The 18,780-nt window shown below is 54.8% G+C and overlaps 1 protein-coding gene across 1 annotated transcript in view; it reads right to left on the reverse strand.

The window, feature by feature from the left end:
- Positions 1–1,781: 1,781 nt before the first annotated feature.
- The window catches only part of CCDC197 (coiled-coil domain containing 197), a 30,056-nt gene continuing 13,057 nt past the window's right edge, over positions 1,782–18,780 (reverse strand). The window contains exons 2-7 of the mRNA XM_034993012.1: positions 7,119–7,201; positions 5,587–5,774; positions 4,002–4,112; positions 3,042–3,161; positions 2,675–2,791; positions 1,782–1,818 (exon numbers count right to left, since the gene is read on the reverse strand). Of these exons, the coding sequence (XP_034848903.1) occupies positions 1,813–1,818; positions 2,675–2,791; positions 3,042–3,161; positions 4,002–4,112; positions 5,587–5,774; positions 7,119–7,201 (625 nt within the window). The 3' untranslated portion in view covers positions 1,782–1,812. The remainder of the gene's footprint in view (positions 1,819–2,674; positions 2,792–3,041; positions 3,162–4,001; positions 4,113–5,586; positions 5,775–7,118; positions 7,202–18,780) is intronic.

An 18,780-nucleotide genomic window follows, 5' to 3' on the forward strand; every position in this document is an offset into this window, starting at 1 on the left:
TGGTGTGGTTTCCTGAATGTGATTGCTTGCCTCTTTTCGCTGCTTCCTCCAGGAAGCCCACCCTGACTGCCCCCAGCCTCCCTCTCTAAGAGGCATTCATTTCCCAAGGACCTTCTACCTCCAGCTCTTTACCTAGCACAATGCTGAGCACATGTGGGTGACTCAATAAGTCTTGGTTGAGTGATTGTTGCAGGAGACCCCTGGCACCCCTTGACATCACCGTGTAATTTCTTCCTTTTTCTCGGGAGGAAGATGAAATTAATGCGCTGTGACTATTTAGACAAATGTGCCCTTATTGAAAACGACATCATTCATATCACAATGTGAATATGAATAACATGAGTTGTGCCCCAGGGGATGCCAACAACGTGAATGGTGTCCCTGGAGCTGTGCCCTGATGCTGTATGAGAGCTTGTGAGAAGTCCTTCTCAATAGAGAGGCAGGCTTGCTGACTGTGGGCTGTTGCCACGGCAACCCTGGGGCAGGGACTCGCCCCTTTGGCGTTCCGAGGAACTGAGCATCCTGTGTTTGAACGTCGCCACTGAGCCTGCCTCAAGTAAGGAGAGCAAGTTGTGCCCTAGCACGAAGCCAGGACTGAGGATGGCTTATAGCAGAGCGTGGAAAGGACGAGTCCTGGCCAATCCAGGGAGCCTCGGGTCACATCATGCCTGAAATCCACCCGGCCACTGAGCTTCATTCAGGTCATGATGCAAACATGCCCCGTGAGAAGAGTCAAACCACCTCAAAAAAAGAACAGAGTTGGAGGACTCCCATCTCCCCATTTCAAAATTTACCCCAAAGCTCCAGTAACCGAGACAGTGTGGTATTGGCATAGGATAGACATCGAGACCAATGCAATAGAATTGAGGTCCAGAAATTTACCCTCACATTTGTAGGCAATTGATTTTTGACAAGGGAGAGGAGACAATTCAAGGGGGACAGGATAGGTTTTTTTCAAAAGATGAATATCTTTATGCAAAAGAATGAAATCGGACCCCTATCCCATACTATATACACAAGTTAACTAAAAATGGATCATAAACCTAAATATTAGAGCAAAACTATAAATTTCTTATTAGAAAGCTTAGGTGTAAATCTTCATGACTTGGGATTATAGTTTTTGCAATGTGATGTGATGCCTAAAGACAAGTAACCAAAGGAAAAAAATAGCTTAACTGGATTTCATCAAAACTAAAAGCTCTTGTTCTTTAAAGGACACAATCAAATGAAAAGACAACCCACAGAAGGGGAGAAAATATTTGCAAACACATATATCTGATAAGGGACTTCTATCTAGAATATATCTTAGAATGCAACAATTAAACTCCAAATAATCCAATTTAAAAGTGGACAAAGGATTTGAATAGACATTTCTTCAAAGAAGAGATACGAATAGCCAATAAGCACATGAAAGATGCTCAATGTCGTTAGTCACCAGGGAAACGCAGAGCGAAACCATAGTGAGATACGACTTCACACCCCCTGGGATGGCTGAATTATGAAAGACAGACAATACCAAGTGTGGACAGGATGTGGAGAAATTGGAACCCTCACACATTGATCATGGGATTGTGAAATCATGCAGCCACTCTGAAAAACAGTTTGGCAGTTCCTCAGAATGTTAAATATACAATTACCCCATGATTCAGCAATTCCTCTCAGTGGTATCTAACCAAGATAACTGAACATTTATGTCCGCACTAAAACCCGTATGTGCATGTTCATGGCAGCATTCTTCACAACAGCCAAAAAACCCGGAAACAACCCAGATGTTCATCAACTGATCCACTGGTCCACACAGTGGAACATTATTCAGCCCTAAAAAGGAATGAAGTAGTGATTGATACCATGACGCGGATCAACCTTGAAAACATTATGCTAAGTGAGAGAAACCAGATGCAAAATGTATCTTTTTGGAGTGAAGAAATGTTCTGGGTAGTAGTGATGGTTGCCCAGTTCTGACTGAACTGAAAACACGAAGTGTATGCTTTAAGAGGGGAAATGTTATGGCATGTGAATTATAGCCTAGTAAAGGTATTATTGAAAAGAAAAAAAAGATGTGCTCTGTGGTCAGTAGAAGCCAGAGGCAGGTCAGAAGTCAGGGACACATTCTCTGTACCTCGGCATCAGCATATGGCGGGTGGGGGGCTGGTCCTGGGGGGCAGTGAGAAGGGGAAGCTCAGGGGACTCAACCGAGAGTCTGAGGTTTCAACTGACGAGGCTCCCTTAGTCACTGAAATGTGTCCTCTCAGAGTGCACATGTGAGTGTAAATGCGTGGTCACACTGTGTGCATCTCCGTGTGTTTGCAGGTGCTTCTGTGTATGTTTCACGTGTATTGTTAGGTGTGTAGAAAGCACACGAATGTCCACGTGCGTGTGTACATTGTGCGCGCGTGTGAGTGAGTGTGTGTGTGTGTGTGTGTGATGTACCAGGGTGGGGCCACAAAGACCAGGTAGGGCGGGAGTTTCTTTATACCTGCTTCTGATCCTGCCCCAAATGGGAGCTCATTACAAGTTTGTCGAGTGACTAATAGAGGCCCCAGACCTACTGCCCCAGGAGTCTGTGTAGCCACGGAGGGGCAGGCTCATGGGGGCTAAATGTGAATGCACCATGAGCTGAGGCTCAGGAGAGGCTGAGGCTGGAGACCAGCCTGGGGTGGCAGGGAGGCCTCACCTGAATCAGGTCAAGTTTAGAGAAGAGGCCCATGCTCTTGGGCGTGCTGTGGGCAGAGGGGGAGCACTGCTGGACCATGTTGTTGATGGCCATTTGCAGGTAGTCGAGCAGCTGGTTCTGCAAGAGGAAGAGGAGGAGGAGGAGGAGGAGGAAGAGGTTCTGGTTCTCTCCCAGCATCCCCCTGCCCCCTATCCCCAGCTCACTCAGGCCAGAGAAGCCACCTTCTCATCCTGCTCTGTGCTGCAATCCCAGAGGGCCTTGCTTGAGTCCCTCCCACCCCAGGGCCTGAGCATCCTCCCCTGCCATGAGGGACATTGAACTAACTTCCCAGAGGGTCCTCCTAGCTGGAGACACCTGTGGTCCACACCTGGGGCAGGGCCTGGGAAGGGTCTTGGAGGAACCTGGAGCTCCTCACTCTGGGCGGCACCGGAGTCCTAGACTTCAGGTCTTCAGGGCTGTGGCCAGCGGTGGCAGCCTTGCTTCCCATCTTGAAGAGAAAGATCCAGAAGGGGCTCTATAAATAGTGGCCAATCCACTCCCTCTCTAAGCCCCTTGGCTGGAGGTCAGCAACATGTAGATCCCTATCCTCATGTCTTCCAAATTAAGATTGCATGGGGACTGAGAAGCCCCTGCCTTTGCTGACCACACTCTGACCAGGTGGAGTGTGCCCCAGGCCTTGCTCCTGGTGTCTTCCCAGCAGCCCCTACGGCTGGGAGGGCACGGGCTCTGGTTTTAGTGAGGACCCAGGGACCAGAGGGTAACCAGTCCCCATTCCAAAGGCCAGGAAGGAACAGCTAGAGAGCTTAAGCCCAGAAATCCTGGCCCCTGGGCATGGGCTTTGGCCATGACTTATTCTTTCTAAATATTATTTTTCTCATCTGTGAAATAGATACAGAAATGAGTCCACCAACATTTAGAAGTGCCTGTCCTGGGTTAGGGGGCTAAGCACTGCCTGGGATGATCACAGAGACGTATGAATTCCTGCAGATAGTGCGTAATAACTCACTTAAATGCCACTGTTCTGTTGTTAACCACAAGCATCACAGAAGGACTGGGTAAGCACCCAGCTATGCCAAGCCCTGGGACGGGGCTGGGGATCCCAGCTCTGGTTCTTGGCAGAGCTTGTCTCTTGCCCCTCTGTGGCCTCAGTTTTCCCATCTGTAAAGTAGTTTCTGCCCCATCTTCGGGAAGCCCTTTGGAAGCAGACAGTCAGCAGGGCGAGGTAAGTGGGGGGTGTGTGTGAGTGTGGGGGGCGTGATGCTTACTGAGGAGACAGCAGCCCCCAGCCCTGCCCCCACCCCACCCCCATCCCACAGATCGGACTCACATTATAGCTGTCCATGTCCTTCTGGGAGGTGACACGGTGTCCCAACTGCCCCCACTGCTTCTGCTCGTGATGACATCGCTTTTGCAGCTGACACAGCCGAATCTTGAGGCTCTGCGATGGGAGAGGCTGTGTCACCTGGGTGCAGCGAAGTCTGCTGGGGCATCTGCCCTGGGCCTGGGCCTGAGGAGCTCACTGCCCCGGGGCGGGGGGCGGGGTCTGTGCCATGATGGGGGTGAGTGGAGGGGAAAGCTCTGGGTCTTCTAGCTGTTCAAGGCACCAGGAAAGGCCCGAAAGGGCATGTCCAGACTGACTGGGGTTTGAATGTTGGCTCACGGCCCCCAGAGCCCCTCTTCCTCCCGTAACCAGAGCCAAGAGTCTGTGCCCTTGTGGACAGCCTCCCGTGGCCCAGCCTGCTCCACACAGGGCTGTGCGGGCCACACCTCACCGCAAGGCCCCATGGGGCGTGAGTTTGGACACGGGACATACACAGGTGTCCTCACTTCTCTGCCTCTTAGTCTCCTCCCCTGGAAAGTGGGAAGAAGAGTGCAGCTGGGTCTAAGGTGCGAAATTTAAGATGGGGTGGAAAAACTCAGCATATGCTTAAAATGAAGATAAATTAATTAAGATAAATAGTATCTTAATCCAATGTTTTTAAAAAATCAAAGTTAATACAAAGCATCCATGATGGACAAAATATTAAAATTTTAAATAAAGATGGGGTCCAACGAGCACTTGAATGCTCACCTCACTCACCTCCCCTTGTCTCAGGCCTAGGAATTAAAGCACTTAGCTCCAGGTGCTGGGGTGAGATTTAAATAAGATAAAGCAGGTAAACTGTGTCTCCCTCTGTCCTGCCCAATCATAGAGGGCCTGGCTCTCCAGAGGGAAAAAGGTGCAAAGTCATGTAGGTTTTCAGTGTGGCCACTAGGGGGCAGAGACTAGCTGCAAATATCACGCCCTGACCCTTTGCAAGAATCAAGCCATCCTCAGCCTTCCTCTCCTTGTCCCCTTCCCCTCTTTGGTCCCAGGCCCCAGCTGCAGCATGCAAATTCATCCTGCCATGCCTTTGCCTGGGCACTTTCTCCTGGCTGGAATGCCCGGCCCTCCTGGCAAAAGTTCTATGTATTATAAGATTAACCAAAAAGGACAGAGAGGTGACTTCTTGGGGCACGCACTTTGGCACTGTTCCGTGTTTCATGACACCCTATGAGCTAGGTTGCATTGCCATTTGACAGAGAAACTGAGGCTCAGAGAGGGGTCACCCTTGCCCAGGGTCATGCAGCTAGTCAGAGAGTGAAGTGCAATTGGAACCCGGTCTGTTTGAATCTAGAACTCGTGGCTTTTCTACCACCAAGAACACCTTTTGAGCATAAGCATTAAGTTTCAGGAGAAACCCCGAGTCAACCAGCAGACAGGGAGAGAAGGGGATACAGAACAAGGCTCTGGAGTGACAGGCCCACCCAGACCCTCTCTGCAGCCCACCGCTGCTCTGAGCCTTCCCCCCGAGGTGCAGAGGGAAGGGGGGCCCCTCTGCCCCCAGTCCTATGGGCTAAGGGCAAGGGACCAGGCTGCAGATAGCTGTTACCGGGATAAGAGCCCTGTGGCTCTCCTCTAGAGACTCCAGCCTCTGGTGGAAGACCTGGCTCATCTCGGAGAAGGCTTCCAGATGCTTCTGGATGTCCTGGCTGATTGTGAAGAGCTGCCCATAGTGCTCCACCATGGTCTCCACCAGGACCACCTCTGGCTCCTCTGTTTTCTCCCCTTCATTGTGGCCTAGGGAGACAGCCATGACGGAGTGGGTGGGCACAGAGAGCCCAGCCCTCACCTGCCCCTGCAGGGGTGATGCCAACGATGTGGATGGGACTTCTGCCACGGCTCTGCGATTCCAGCCGCAGGCCCACAGTTGAGAGGCGCCAGCCGACCCATGCGGGGCTCAGCCCAGGACAGCAGGTGCCCAGCCCCCTCACCCACCACCGGCCTCTTCAATTAACATTTGAAAGGTCCCCTAGCAGCCGAGAACCCAGATTCTGGAGCCAGGAGGCCCAGTGAGACAGGAGACGGTCCCCAAGGACCCGGAGCCTTCACCCCTCCTTGGCTTGGTGCTCAAAGCTTTTTGGTGCTGCTCAATCTTCCAGTCACCATCTCCCAGCAACCCCTGCCATGTCCTGGTGCTCCAGCCCACTGGAACTCAACATCCTCAAATTCACCATGCAGGCCTCTGGCTCCAGCCTACGTTGGTGCTGTTCCCTCTGCCTGAAATACCGTTCCCCTTTGCTGACCTCATTTGAGCCCCATGAGAGGCCACCTCTTCCGTGAAGCCTTCCCTGACATCCAGGACAGTTTGGGGGGCTCTCATCGCTCCACAGCATTTAGTGCAGCGGCTCTGAAGTCCAACCAGTCTGAGACCCAGCCCTACCACTTCCTGGCTGGGCATTTTGGGCAAGTTCCTTAACCTCTCTGAGCCTGGGTAACACAATTCTCAGAAGCTCATAGAGAGGGGTAAAAAAGATTTTCTAAAGAGGTTAGCACAAAGTTAGTTAATAGTCATTAATAAATGGTAACTTAATAAATGGTAAGTTATTCTTATTATTGATGACGTTGAGCTAATGATGATAAAAATTCACGTTTGACCCCCCCTTCCCTTTCCTAACAAGCTTCTGGCACTGACAACAACGGGCTCCAGTTCTCATCAGGATAAAACAAACACAAAGCCCATTTCTGGTGTCTGTGTAAGTTTAGCTGATCATCGCAAAACAAGAAACCAAAACCAGAGACACACAAAATAATGGCAATCATAGCTAACACGTACTGGGTGTTAGCTGAATGCCGGGCACCGCACCACAGGCTCATGAAGGATGAGTTCATCCGATCTGCATAACCGGTCTTGTCCCCCTTGTACAGATCGTACACCAGCACCTCGAGAACTTGCCTCCAGCCACACTCGCGGCACTGGCAGGTCCCGGGCTCGCCGGGCAGGCTCGCGTGGCCCCTGTGCCCCGTCTCTCCACTGTGGCATCGGCCTTTGTGGGTCCTCATTCTGCAGATGAGGTCAAGGCTCACACCGCGCCCTAGTCCCAAGGCTGAGAGGTGGCCGTGGAGACGAAGCGGCATACGTACCCTTAGGGATTATCTCAAGGACCTTAATCAGATAGTCTTCAAAAAGCTTGTGCTTCTCGACCTCTCTCTTCAGCTTCCTCTGCCTGCAGAGACATTTCAGTGACAGCAAGACGCGGTTTGGAGGACCCCAGGTCGTGAGCTCTTGCAAGGCCACTCTCTGTGGATCTCCGGCTCAGACCTGCACTGGGCGGGCGCACCCCCCCATCACCCCTGCTGACTTAAGCCTCTCCACCCCATTTCCTGCTGAGCAAACTGAGCCACAAACAGTTCAAAGAGCTGCCGTGGTCAGGCGTGAGGAAGGAGCACCAGGGAGAGGGGAGTCCAGTCCTTCTGGTGTGGGGTGGGTGGGGGGTCTATGGAGCCTTCCTTAGAGGCTGGCCTGAGCCACCCCCACCCCCCCCGCCGCCAACCAGCTGGTGACCTGGCTAGGTGCTTCACCTCTGTGCTTGGCTAGCCCATCTGTAGCGACAGTAACCAGAGCCCCTCCCTCACAGGCTGGCCGGGATCATGCGTGGGGCGCCTAGCACATAGCGAGCACTCAGTCTGGGGTTGGGGACCCCAGCACCCCCGGGAGGGGAGGCAACTGCATGCTGCTGCCTAGCCATTCTTGACTCTTAGGCGAGCCCCTGAGCAAGCAGAGTCTCCAGTCGGTCGCCTGCTCTGTGCCCAGTCAAGGTCAGCGGTCAAGGGCAGAGGCAGAGTGGGACCCGCCCCGGTCAGCGGGACTGTGGTGGGCTCTGGGACTGACTGCTCAGGGACCCAGGGCAGGCCTCTCTGCCTCTCAGGCCCCGCTTCTCATCCATAAGGTCCTGAAAAATGCAGGGAAAAACCATCTTTCCCCACCAATACCATGTGGACCCTGCGCACCATGGCGTCCAACCTTAGTGGGGTCGGGAAGCCTGAATAGAATCTGATGAAAGGGTTGGACCTTTTCTCCACAAAGTTGCTCACAGACACATCCTTTTGCATCTGATTCAGGCTTTTATGGGCAGCCTGAAACTGACGGGCTGCCCGGAGGGTGAGGACCCAGGTCTCCACTCCGAGGCGGGGGGAGGGGGGACAGCCTCGTGGGTTGACTTTAGAGGGGCTGAGCTGACAGGTGCAGGGGATGGCCACCCGCAGCCCTGCCTCCAGGACGGGAGACTAAGCCCACAGAGGGCCTGGGAGGACCCAAGGTCTGAGCTCGGGGAGCAGGAGCCACGCCCCCCACCCCCTCCCCACGGCTGCCCCTCCTGTTTACTTCCAGGGATTGCTCCCCTCCTTGTCCCTTCCCTGCCTGGCCCTCAGGGATGTTTGCTCAGTCCCAGCCACCTAGTCCAGTGAGGACGCCACTGGGCCTGGGGCAGGGCCACAGCTGGGCCTGGGACCTCTCGTACTTCGCCTGGAGCTCGCAGAGTTCCTGTAACAGCACCTGCAGGTCCCTGTCCTTGTCGCTGCTAACGCTCCGGCCAGCCCCCTGGCTGGCGTCCACGGCCACCAGCATTGCCCCTCACCACCCCAGCGGGAGGACGAGGGCCACTTGGGCCAGGCGGGAAAACTGGTCAGCACTTTCTCTCCCGACTTTCCCAACAGCCCCCGGAAGCCAGGTCACGTTCCCAGTTCGTGGCAAAGGAAACAGAGGCTCAGAGGGGGACTGTGACCAGCTCAGGGACACACAGCAGGACTGAATCTGGACTTGAGGCTCACTGAAGCCAATGTCTGCGGTCTTCTAATAGGTGCTGGTTTCTCACAGCATTCAGGAGACAGCCCCAGGGTCAGGGCTAGGGGCTGGCTCAGAAAGCAGTGTGCATGGGGTGGGGACACCTTGGTGGCCTATCCTACCCACCAGCCCTCCACCCATTTCTGCATTCAGTGACATCACATACTCTGAGCGTGTAGAGAGCTCATCAAAGGAGCATGGAGGGGCGCCTGGGTGGCTCAGTTGTTAAGCAACTGCCTTCGGCTCAGGTCATGGTCCCAGGGTCCTGGGATCGAGTCCCATATCGGGCTCTCTCCTCTGCGGGAAGCCTGCTTCTCCCTCTCCCACTCCCCCTGCTTGTGTTCCCTCTCTCGCTGTGTCTCTCTCTGTCAAATAAATAAATAAAATCTTTAAAAAAAAAAAAAAAGGAGCATGGAGGCTGAGGCAGACACTTTGAATGAGTTCATGGTCAGGCTGGGAAGGTGGCCTAGTTAACAGGTAGTTTCCACACGGCCTGGCAAAGAGCTCTGGACCATTTGCCTAAGTCTGGTTCCCGGTTATGGCCCAAAGGAGAAGAAAGTCTCCCTAAGCCTGCCATTCATTGGCCATCTGCTGGGCCAGCCACAGCATAGGGGTGGAGCAGGGAGAGAAGGGGAGAGGTTGCGTGGTCAGTCTCTCCAGCCCTGAGCATCAGACACTGGACATGAGCATAGGGAAGGAGGAGGGGGCCCAGGTGACTCATTCACAGCTCCAGGAGCTCAAAGCCATTGCCGCCGGGCCGTGACATCATAATGCTGGCCTCTGTCCTATGATGTGTCCATTGCAGGACCCACCTGTGAATGGAGGGCCACCTTCTCCGTGGCCTACCCCCGCCTCCCTGGTTCAGTTCCCAAGGACAAGGGGGAGAGGCATCGGTGACCCCGGGGGGGGGGTCTCAATTTTTTGTCCCTTCTCTCAGGCTGGTCAACTATAGGCAAGGTAGAGGTCATTCTTCAGGCCCCCACTTTGTGCGCTCCCGCGATCCCACTGGCGTGTCCCAGGACTCTCCCTTTTACCTCCTTCTACCTGATTGTGGGTGGCTGTAGCTCGAGCCCTTCCCTAGCGAGGGCGCTCAACAACCCAATAAGGCTCAGCTCTGCTTGTGGCTCAGAACCACACCTGGCCCAGGGCAGGGGAGGGGGCAAGGTGAAGGAGGCTTCAGGCCCTCAACCTGGGACCTGCCCCTGCCTTCTGGCTTGGCCCTGGTGCCTGCGGTTGGGGCTGCTGGGCCTGTGGCATTTGGGGGGGCTGGGCCCGGTGCCCATCCCTGATACCCCAACTAGCCGTCCAGGCCTTCCCCAACAAAGGCCCCCATTCAGTCAGAGCCCCTGGGCAGGGGCAGGGATTGGGGCCTCTCCTGGGACACACACATCAGCAGGCCATGGAGTCAGTCCCTGCCTGCCCAGGAGTCCCTGAGCAGGTCTCAAGGGAGCTGCCTCTGTCTGCCCTCCGTGGTTCTAGAGCCTCTCAAACATCTGATGAGCACCAACTGAGACATGAAGGTTCTGGCCTTGGGTTCATGCATGGGGAATGCTGGTACACACAGATGTCTGGGGTTCAGCGTTGCCCAGAGAGTCAGAACCGGCCTGGGGGGTTGCTGGGAGGGTGGGAGGAGGGCTGGAAGAAGTCCCCTGCAGAGTTGACAATGTCTGAGGTGGTTCCTGAGGATAAGAAGGAGCCAGGAAGTAAGGTGGGAAGCGTATTCCCGGCAGAAGAAACAGGTGGGATCAAGGTTCAGAGGCACAAAATAGCATCCGTGGCCCGTGGGAGCTATAGGCAGATGCTTAGAGGTGAAGGTCGGGGAGGGGGTGGTGTGGCTGCCGCTGGAGAAGCCATCAGCAGGCACCAGGGTGTATGGACCGGGCTCTCCAGCTGCCTGCAACAGAAACTAACAGGCTGCTCTGGGCAACAACAGCATCTGTGGAAGGTAGGAGGGAGGCCACAGAATCAGAAGAGCTAAAGACCCAGGCCTGGGGAACCTAAGGCTCAGGGCAGCCCTGGAGATCCAGGCAGCAGGAACTCAGGGGGATACCTCCCCAGATGAACCCTCCCCTACACCTTGCCATCAGCCCCTCCATCCCCAAGAATCAAGGTCCTTAGAGAAGGCACCCAGTTGGCTGAGCCTGGTCATGTGCCCGCCCCTTGGCTTAGACTGACAGTCACATCATAGGCGCTGCTTTGGGGGCTGGAAGTTTCCCAGAGCAAATCCCAGGCCCTTTGGCTGGAGGCTGGGCAATGGAGGCTGAGCAAGTGCTCAGCACACGGAGGCTCAGGGAAGCCCGGGGAACTTGGGCTTCATCCTGAAGACAACAAGCCGCTGGAGGGTCCCAGCTGAAGGAGTGGCCTGGTCAGACTGGCATTTTGGAGCGTGCCCTGGGGCTCAGAGTGGAGGTGAGCCAAACATTTGTCAGGACACTTCTAATGTCATGTGGCATGCCACGAGGTCAGAGCTGTTCTTTCACAGTGGGGAAACTGAGGCCCAGAGAGAAACTTGCCCAAGTCCTCGCTGTTGGGAAATTGTTGAGCTGAGCTGTTAATCTAGAAAGTCTGGGAGGTTGGGTTGCTGGGACTTGGATACTGATCCAGTGGGGATCCCACAAGCCAGGACATAGGACATATTTTAAATGTCACCCAGATATTCTTTACAGTTACAACTCTAAAAGGGTGAGGGGGACTGCTCCCAGAGAGACCCCATTAGTGCCTCTGGGCGTTGCATCTTCACCTGTCAAGGGCAGATGCCTGTCCCTCCCCCCGGCCCTAAGCAGATGCAGGAACAGCCTGGCCAGACCTCCTCTCTCCCCGGGGCTCAAAAACCCTAGGACCGCATCTCCCTCTCATTTAGGGCCCTAAACGACTGGACCCAGTATGGCCACAGGCAGCAGGGGGTTGTGGGGAAGATGGAACAATTTACTTCCCAGTAAGGATTTTATTTTGGGCCTCAAGTGTCCCACACCCACACAAGGCTGGGAGACAGACTGCGGCAGCTCTGGGAATATTTCTCCCTACCAGGCCCTAAAGAGCGATTCTGCCATGATTACCCGGGATTGACAGCTATTTTGGATTTACTGCTGCCTGGCGCTCTGCCTGGAGTCTCTCATTTACTTCTCAAAAAGCTCCTCCAAGGTCGTGGAAGCATGGCTCCATTTTGCAGAGGAGGACAATGAGGGTCTATGGGGCAAAGGACCTTGCCAAGGCACCTGGCTAATAACTGGTAGCAGGATGGGCTCCATAATTCGTGGAGCCTAGTGCGACCTGAAAGTGATGGGCTCCTGATTTAAAAAATTAAGAATTTCAAGACAGCAGTGGTGGGACACAAAACCAGTTATGGGCTCTTCTGAGCGCGGGCCGGGTGCATAGCTGCCCTGCAGGGATTTGACCTCATGCCTAGAGATTCCAGAACCTGTTAACTCTACCCTTGCTCCTTTCCAAACTCCACCCCCTAGTCCACCTCAGAGCCTCTGCTGGGCTCTGGCTCTTCCTCTTCTCCTCCCAACCCTACCCTCACCCAGCAGGCTGTAGACCCCACCCTTTCCTGATTAGGGGAAGCATTGGAGGCTGCCAGGAACTTTAGACCACAAAAGAAGATCCAGGTGGAGAAAGGCAGAGGGATGCACCTGGTGAGGGGCCAGGTCTCAGACCCCCCATCTCCTCTCTCCCCTGGGCTGTGGGGGAGGTAAATCCAAGACAAGGCTATCTGTTGCAGAGAGCTGGGAACCTTGGGACCTGGGGGTACGCTTCAAGGGCAGAGACACAGTTAAATGGCAATAGAACCCCATTTTTTTAAGCTTTAACAAGGACTCCCGGGGCTGGAATTTGACCCCAGGGCTTGCGTCTCCCAGTGCAGCAAAGGGATGGCCAGATAAGGCCTTTGGCCCAGAATTCCAACCCTGCCTGCCCTGCAGCCCCAAATGTCCCCAAGAGGGACAAGACCAGCCCTTGGCCAGCCATAGGTGATGCTCAGGATGCAGAGTGAGGCTGTGCAGCCAAGCAGGGCTACCACCTGTGTGACCTTAGGAAAAGTACATAACCTCTCTGAGCCTCAGAAACTAACAGGCTCCTGGGCAGCTCAGTCGGTTGAGCATCTGACTCTTGATTTCAGCTCAGGTCGTGATCTCAGTGTCCTGAGATTGAGCCTCATGTCAGCCTCTGCACTCAGCATGGAACCTGCTTGAGATTCTCTCTCTCCCTCTCCCTCTGTCCCTCCCCCACCCCCGTGTCATGCACTCACTCTCTCTCTCAAAATAAATAAATAAAATCTTTTTTAAAAAGTAAATAAATGTAAAGTGGAGATAATTACAGTACCTAGAATGAAATGACATAATCTACATAGAACGCTTAGCTTCATCTCATTTTTGTAAAAAAAAAAATCTGTGTGTGTGTGTCTCTGTGTGTCTCTGTGTGTCTGTGTGCGTGCGTGCATAGAAGAAAGTCTAGAAGGCTATGAATGAAATTTGTAGGTCTTATTTTAGGGGCAGGAGATGAGGGCAAACTTTTCTACCACCGTAACTCTGAGAACAGCAAGCACCTGGCACATAGGTGTTCAATCAGCCTTAGTCTTGATTCCTGGCCCTCCGTCCTCACTCCCTTTGGGTTACAGTGGTGGTGACCCCTAGCACAGGACCCTTGTTAAGAGCCTCGCTGCTGGGGTTGGCTGGCAGAGTGACTTCAGGGAAGGGGCGCAGTGTGTGTGAAGCCTGGGTGTGGCTGTAAGCAGGGGTGGGGGGTGGGGGTGTGGCTCTGGGTGGGGGTGGGTGCAAGGAAGACAAGCATGGCCTAATAATTCTGCCTGAATTTTGCCAAGACCCGGCACTGCTTAGCGTCCCACCCCCTTACTGAGCTAGGATCTCAGAGCTCTGTTTCTATCCCCTGCCTCCCACCCGAGGGACTGAGAAGGCAGAGAACCAGAGTCGCCCAGGGCCCAGGAAGCAGTTCGATGATGGCTCTTCTTCTGAGGCCCCCAGCCCAGCTTCTGCCCTCCTCCCTACCCTGCACCCGGACAGGGTTCAGGTCCGAGAGCGGGGGATTTACCCCAGCAGGTCCTGAGACTCTCTGAGACCATCTTTGGGGCAGCTCTCTGAAGACTGGGTCCTCCTGGGGGGATCCAGTGGGGGCTGGACCTTCCGACGTCTATGATGGTAACAGCTTGGCTCCCCTCACTCCCACCTGCTGCATCTGGGAGGAACCGCCCTCCTGAGAAGAGGCGTGGGAAGGGGCTGCCCTGACCTGCGGCACCTAGGGCTGAGTGAGGGCAGCCAGGGACGGCATTAACCTTTCCTCTCAGTCCCCAGCAAGAATTTTCATGGCAACATGGGGAAACACTGGGGTGCAGGGGACAGAATGGACTTAGGGGCCCACAGACCTAGACTCGTATCACACCTCTCCCACAAATCCATTGACTGGCCCACCCTGGTCCAAATCCTCCTCTCTCCAACGTGGGCCAACACAACGGCCTTCCTTGCTGGCCCTCCTGCTGCTCTGTCCCCAGCAGGCCATTCTCCACCCAGCAGAGGGCTCTCCTTCGAAAGCAAACCTAACCTCCCCATTTCTCTGCCCAAAACCAGTGCTATGCAGGTAAAAGTTTGACCGTCAGCTGCCCAGGGGGCAAAGCCAGGATTTCCATGGCATAACCACTCCACCATGGCTGATTTCAAGCTACTAATAGTTTACGGTCCTGCTTGCAAGAGTCCTGAAGATTTAACAAGTGACTCTCATGAGCTGCCATGAGTTGGCTGTAGTACCCCACTGTTTATAAAATCCGCCAGGGGTGCCTGGGTGGCGCAGGTGGTTAAGCATCTGGCTCTTGCTTGGGTTCGACTTGGGTCATGATCTCAGGGTTGTGGGGTCAAGCCCCAAGTTTGACCCCACGCTCAGCATGGAGTCTGCCTAAGGTTTCCCTCTCCCTCTGCCCCTCTCCCTCCACTCTCTCTAAAATAAATAAATACATCTTTAAAAAAAAAAAATCCCCCAGTAACTACAAATGAAGTTCAAACCCTGGCTGACCAGATCCTAAATGGTCCACAGTGGCCATTACTCCCACATTAGTCTTAGTCTTCCCCTGACCCACCCCAGGGCCTTTGCACCTGTGATTCCCTCTGCCCAGAGCACTGTTCTCCTAGCCCTTCATGGTGCTCTCTCCTCCCTGCCTTTCAGGCTAGCTCAGATGCCACCATCTGAGAGTGAACTTCCCTGACCATGTCGAACAACCCTGGTCTCCCCTCACTCTCGTTGAGTTTGATTTTAGTTCTCATTACTCTGGATCGTCTTCCTGGAGTGTGATCTCCATGACGGCCAGGCCTGGTATGAAAGTGTCCCCCATTGGAGTCTCAGTGTCTAGGAGAATAGTACTGGACACCCAGTGGGCGCTCAGGAGACGTGTGGGTGCAGGCAGAGCGCTGGAGATACACGGCTCTGCGTGTGAGTCACCCCTCCCCACTAACCCTCTGCAGAGCCCTCAAGGAGTCACGTAATGTCCTCGAGCCTTGCTTTCCTCATCTGCAAATGGGGACAGCAATGCCTATGTGACGCAGCTATTAGGGTCTAAAGACGGCTGAGTGTAAGGTGCTCAGTATAGGGTCTGTTATTAGCAGAGGCTCAGAAAATGAGTGGCCTCTTCGCTTGCATATATCCAATGACAGGCGGCTCATCCCCTCCCAAAGTAGTCTTGTCCACCTCTGGGCCACTCTGACCGCTAGAACATCTGCCATTCCTTACGCAGAGTACGGATGTATCTCCCACAATGTCCTTCCTTTAGTCCTGGTTCAACCGCCCCCCACACAGTCTCTGGCTCTCACCACCACATGATTAACATAGGAGCACAGACTGATTGAGCCTGTTTTGGTGTGGCAGGGACACTGAAGGCAGACGTGATGTCCCTTGGCAGCTCTGCTCTACACATGTGTTGTCTGGCCTTGGGCGAGTCCCTTAACTTCGTTGAGCCTCACTTTCTTCCTCTGTAAAATGGGGTTAATGATAGTACCTCCCTCATAAGTACCTGTGGGAACTAAGTTAGCTGGTAAACACGTAGACTTAACACCTGGCACCTAGTGCTCAAAAATCAGCCGATCCTATTCCTATTACTCTGCCCAGTGCCCGGCCCACAGCCTCCGGGTCCGAAGACATTTCTAGTGAAGGCCAGGCCCTCTCTTGAATGCTCTCAGCCAAGCTGGCAAAAGGGCCAGTCTGTTTGGGTCACCTACCCCATCTTCACCCCTAGCTGTGAGAGCTGACCCTCCCCGTGGACAAGACTCAGCACTTTCCATAGTCCCCCCGGGGGTGACCTGACCATATGCTGAGCTCAGAGGAGGTTGGGGCCCCAAGCCTCTGGGACATGAGCAGCCTTGGAGTGGGGGGGCTGAGTGTCCCTGGCTGGGGTGGCCTGGACCCAGCACTTTATTTATTATCCTTTTTTAAGGGAGTCTTGATGGTGTTGGGTGAACACAGTGAAAGAGACCAAGCAGGGGCAGCAGCGAGAGGCGAGGAGGACCAGAACAGTGCTGCATCCTGAAAACAAGGAAGAAGGGGGACAGGGTGAGGGGGAGTGGGAGGGGAGACCAGATCCTGCTCTGACCCCCCAGCCCAGTGCCGGGGACTATGATGGGCAGGCCCACCCATGACTTTGCAGATGTAACTAAGGCTTTGATCAGTGGGCCTGAGACAGGGGAGGCCCCTCGGGGGGTCTGATCTAATGGCAGGAGCCCTGGAAATCTTCTTTCGCCGGTAGGGGAAGAGCGATCCTGAGAGATTTCCCATGGGAGAGAGATTCAAGGTGAGGGAGGTTCTCACTGGCTAAGATGGAGGGGTCATGGAGCAAAGACGGGGGAGCCCAAAACAGTCCCCAGCTGACTGGCGACAAGCAGACGGGGACCTCAGTCCTGCGTCTGCCAGGACCTGACTCCACCAGCAATCTGAACAAGCCTGGAAGCAGATTCTTCCCCAGCAGCTGCAGAGAAGAGCCTGGGCCTTGAGTTCAGCCTTAGGGGACCCCAAGAACCCCGACATCTGGACAGGGACAGGAAACACTGTAAGAGACTTTCGGGACTTCCCGAAACATTGTAGAGGCTTTCGGGACTTCCCAGGCGTGAGGAGCAAGGTCAATGTGGATTTCAAGGCCATCACTCGACCTTCTGATTCTAAGCATCCCAAAGCCAGGAGAGTGTTTCCAGATGCAATCCCACGGGCTTCCTAGGAGGGCCATCTATGAACCCCGCTGAGCATGCTGGGGGCACCGGTGGCTTCTGGATGTACGGTAGCACCACACTGTGAGCAGCATTTTCCCTGGGTGGGGCGTGGTGCGGGGCTGGGCAGCTGGTCCTCAGGCCCTGAGAGGCCTTCCCAGTAGGGCGTCCTTGGGCATCACCGAACGCAGCCTGCAATTCTCGGACAATCTGTGCCTCCCGGTCCTGAGGCTTGCCAACCCCTCTGACCTGGGAACAGGGTGGCTGGCCTTGGCCAAGGTCAGAGGACCAGCTGGTCCTTTTTGAGGACGGACAGTCTGACTCAGTGCCTCTGGCCAAAGGATAGGGCTTGGATTTAGGGTGGGTACCATTTGCCCCGTTCAGACTCCCTCTGTCCTCAGTTGATCACCGCCTCTCCCACAGGCTCTGTCCTTCACAGTTTACAAAATCTTTTTCGCAGCAAGATCTCACGGAGGTGCAGGCCCACAGCATCCCATACTCAGGAAAGCTGAGTCTCGTGCTCTGCCGTTGCCGCCTTGGAAGTCTTGATGATCTCTGAACAAGGGGCTTGCATTTTCATCTTGCAGCAGGCCCTGCAAAATACGGAGGCCTCCCGCTCTCTCCCCTCGCCAGAGTCCCAGCCGAGGAACAGTGAGCACACCCATTTTACAGGGGGAACCTGTGGGCGCCTCCGGCATAGGGAGCTCGCTGGAATGCACGCCCTTCCAGGAACAGGCAAGGGGCTGGGGAGAAGCTCTGTGGCCGAGGAACAGAACTTGCTCTCCAAGGAGGGACTGGGAGTACTCTCTGCTTTTCGGACCCCCTCCCCCTCACCTGTTTTCCTGAAAAGCACCTGCGGCACAGAGCTGTAAGTGCCTGTGAGCCCCGGAGGGCTGGAATGCCTGTGTCCTCCGCGGTGTCCTCAGGGCCCAGCACACTCAAGGTCACATACTCGGTGGGCTCCCAGTGTCATTCAGTGACCAGAGAATGGACCGGAATTAGAAGAGAAGACATCCTTGCCCAAGGTCTCGAGCCAGTAAGCAGCAGAGCTGGGTTCCAAAGTGGGTCAGTGGACTCCGAGTCCAGTGCTCACCCCTTGGCCACACAGCTGCCTCCAGGCTCTCTGGCCCCACTTCTGGGAGCCATGGGACCAGGGCGCAGGGGATGGACACTGCTGCAGGTTGGGAGCTGACCCCTGCCTGTCCCTTCAAGGGGCCATTTGAGAGGAAACTGAGCATCCCTTGCAACCTCGCGGCATATAACAGACACTGTGGGTGCCCCTCTTGGGTCCCCCACCCTGACTACTCAGTGCCCACCTTCAGCATTGCACCTGCGAGCACCTGCATGCCTCACTCAAGCATCCTTTGCCACGTTAGAGGCCAGAAGTGCCAGGGAATCACCAGCCCTCACCCGCCAACCGATGCGAGGACTATACACACCCCACTCAGCCTCCTGTTACAGGACGACTCTGAGGCTCTGGTCCCACACTGGCTCCCAGAGTCCCCTGCAGGCTTCAGCTTCCGCTGCTCACAGTGCTGATCGGCCCCAGAACATGCCCTTCGCTGAATTTCCCAGCCTGTCGGAAATTACAAGTGGCCAGGGGACCACGAGCTAGCCAATATAACGTGAGGAGTGTCTAGCACTTCCAGGCCGGGCTGAGAGAATGTTCTGTGTGTCATCTTTCTTGCTCTCTCTGCTTGTACCTCCGTGCCCACACACGATGGTGGAGCCACCCACAGACGTAGCCTGGGTCCCTGAGTCACCTCCGGGC

Source organism: Mirounga leonina, unplaced genomic scaffold (assembly GCF_011800145.1).
Source record: "Mirounga leonina isolate KUSES-001 unplaced genomic scaffold, KU_Mleo_1.0 Mir_82, whole genome shotgun sequence".
NCBI classification, from domain to species: Eukaryota; Metazoa; Chordata; class Mammalia; order Carnivora; family Phocidae; genus Mirounga; species Mirounga leonina.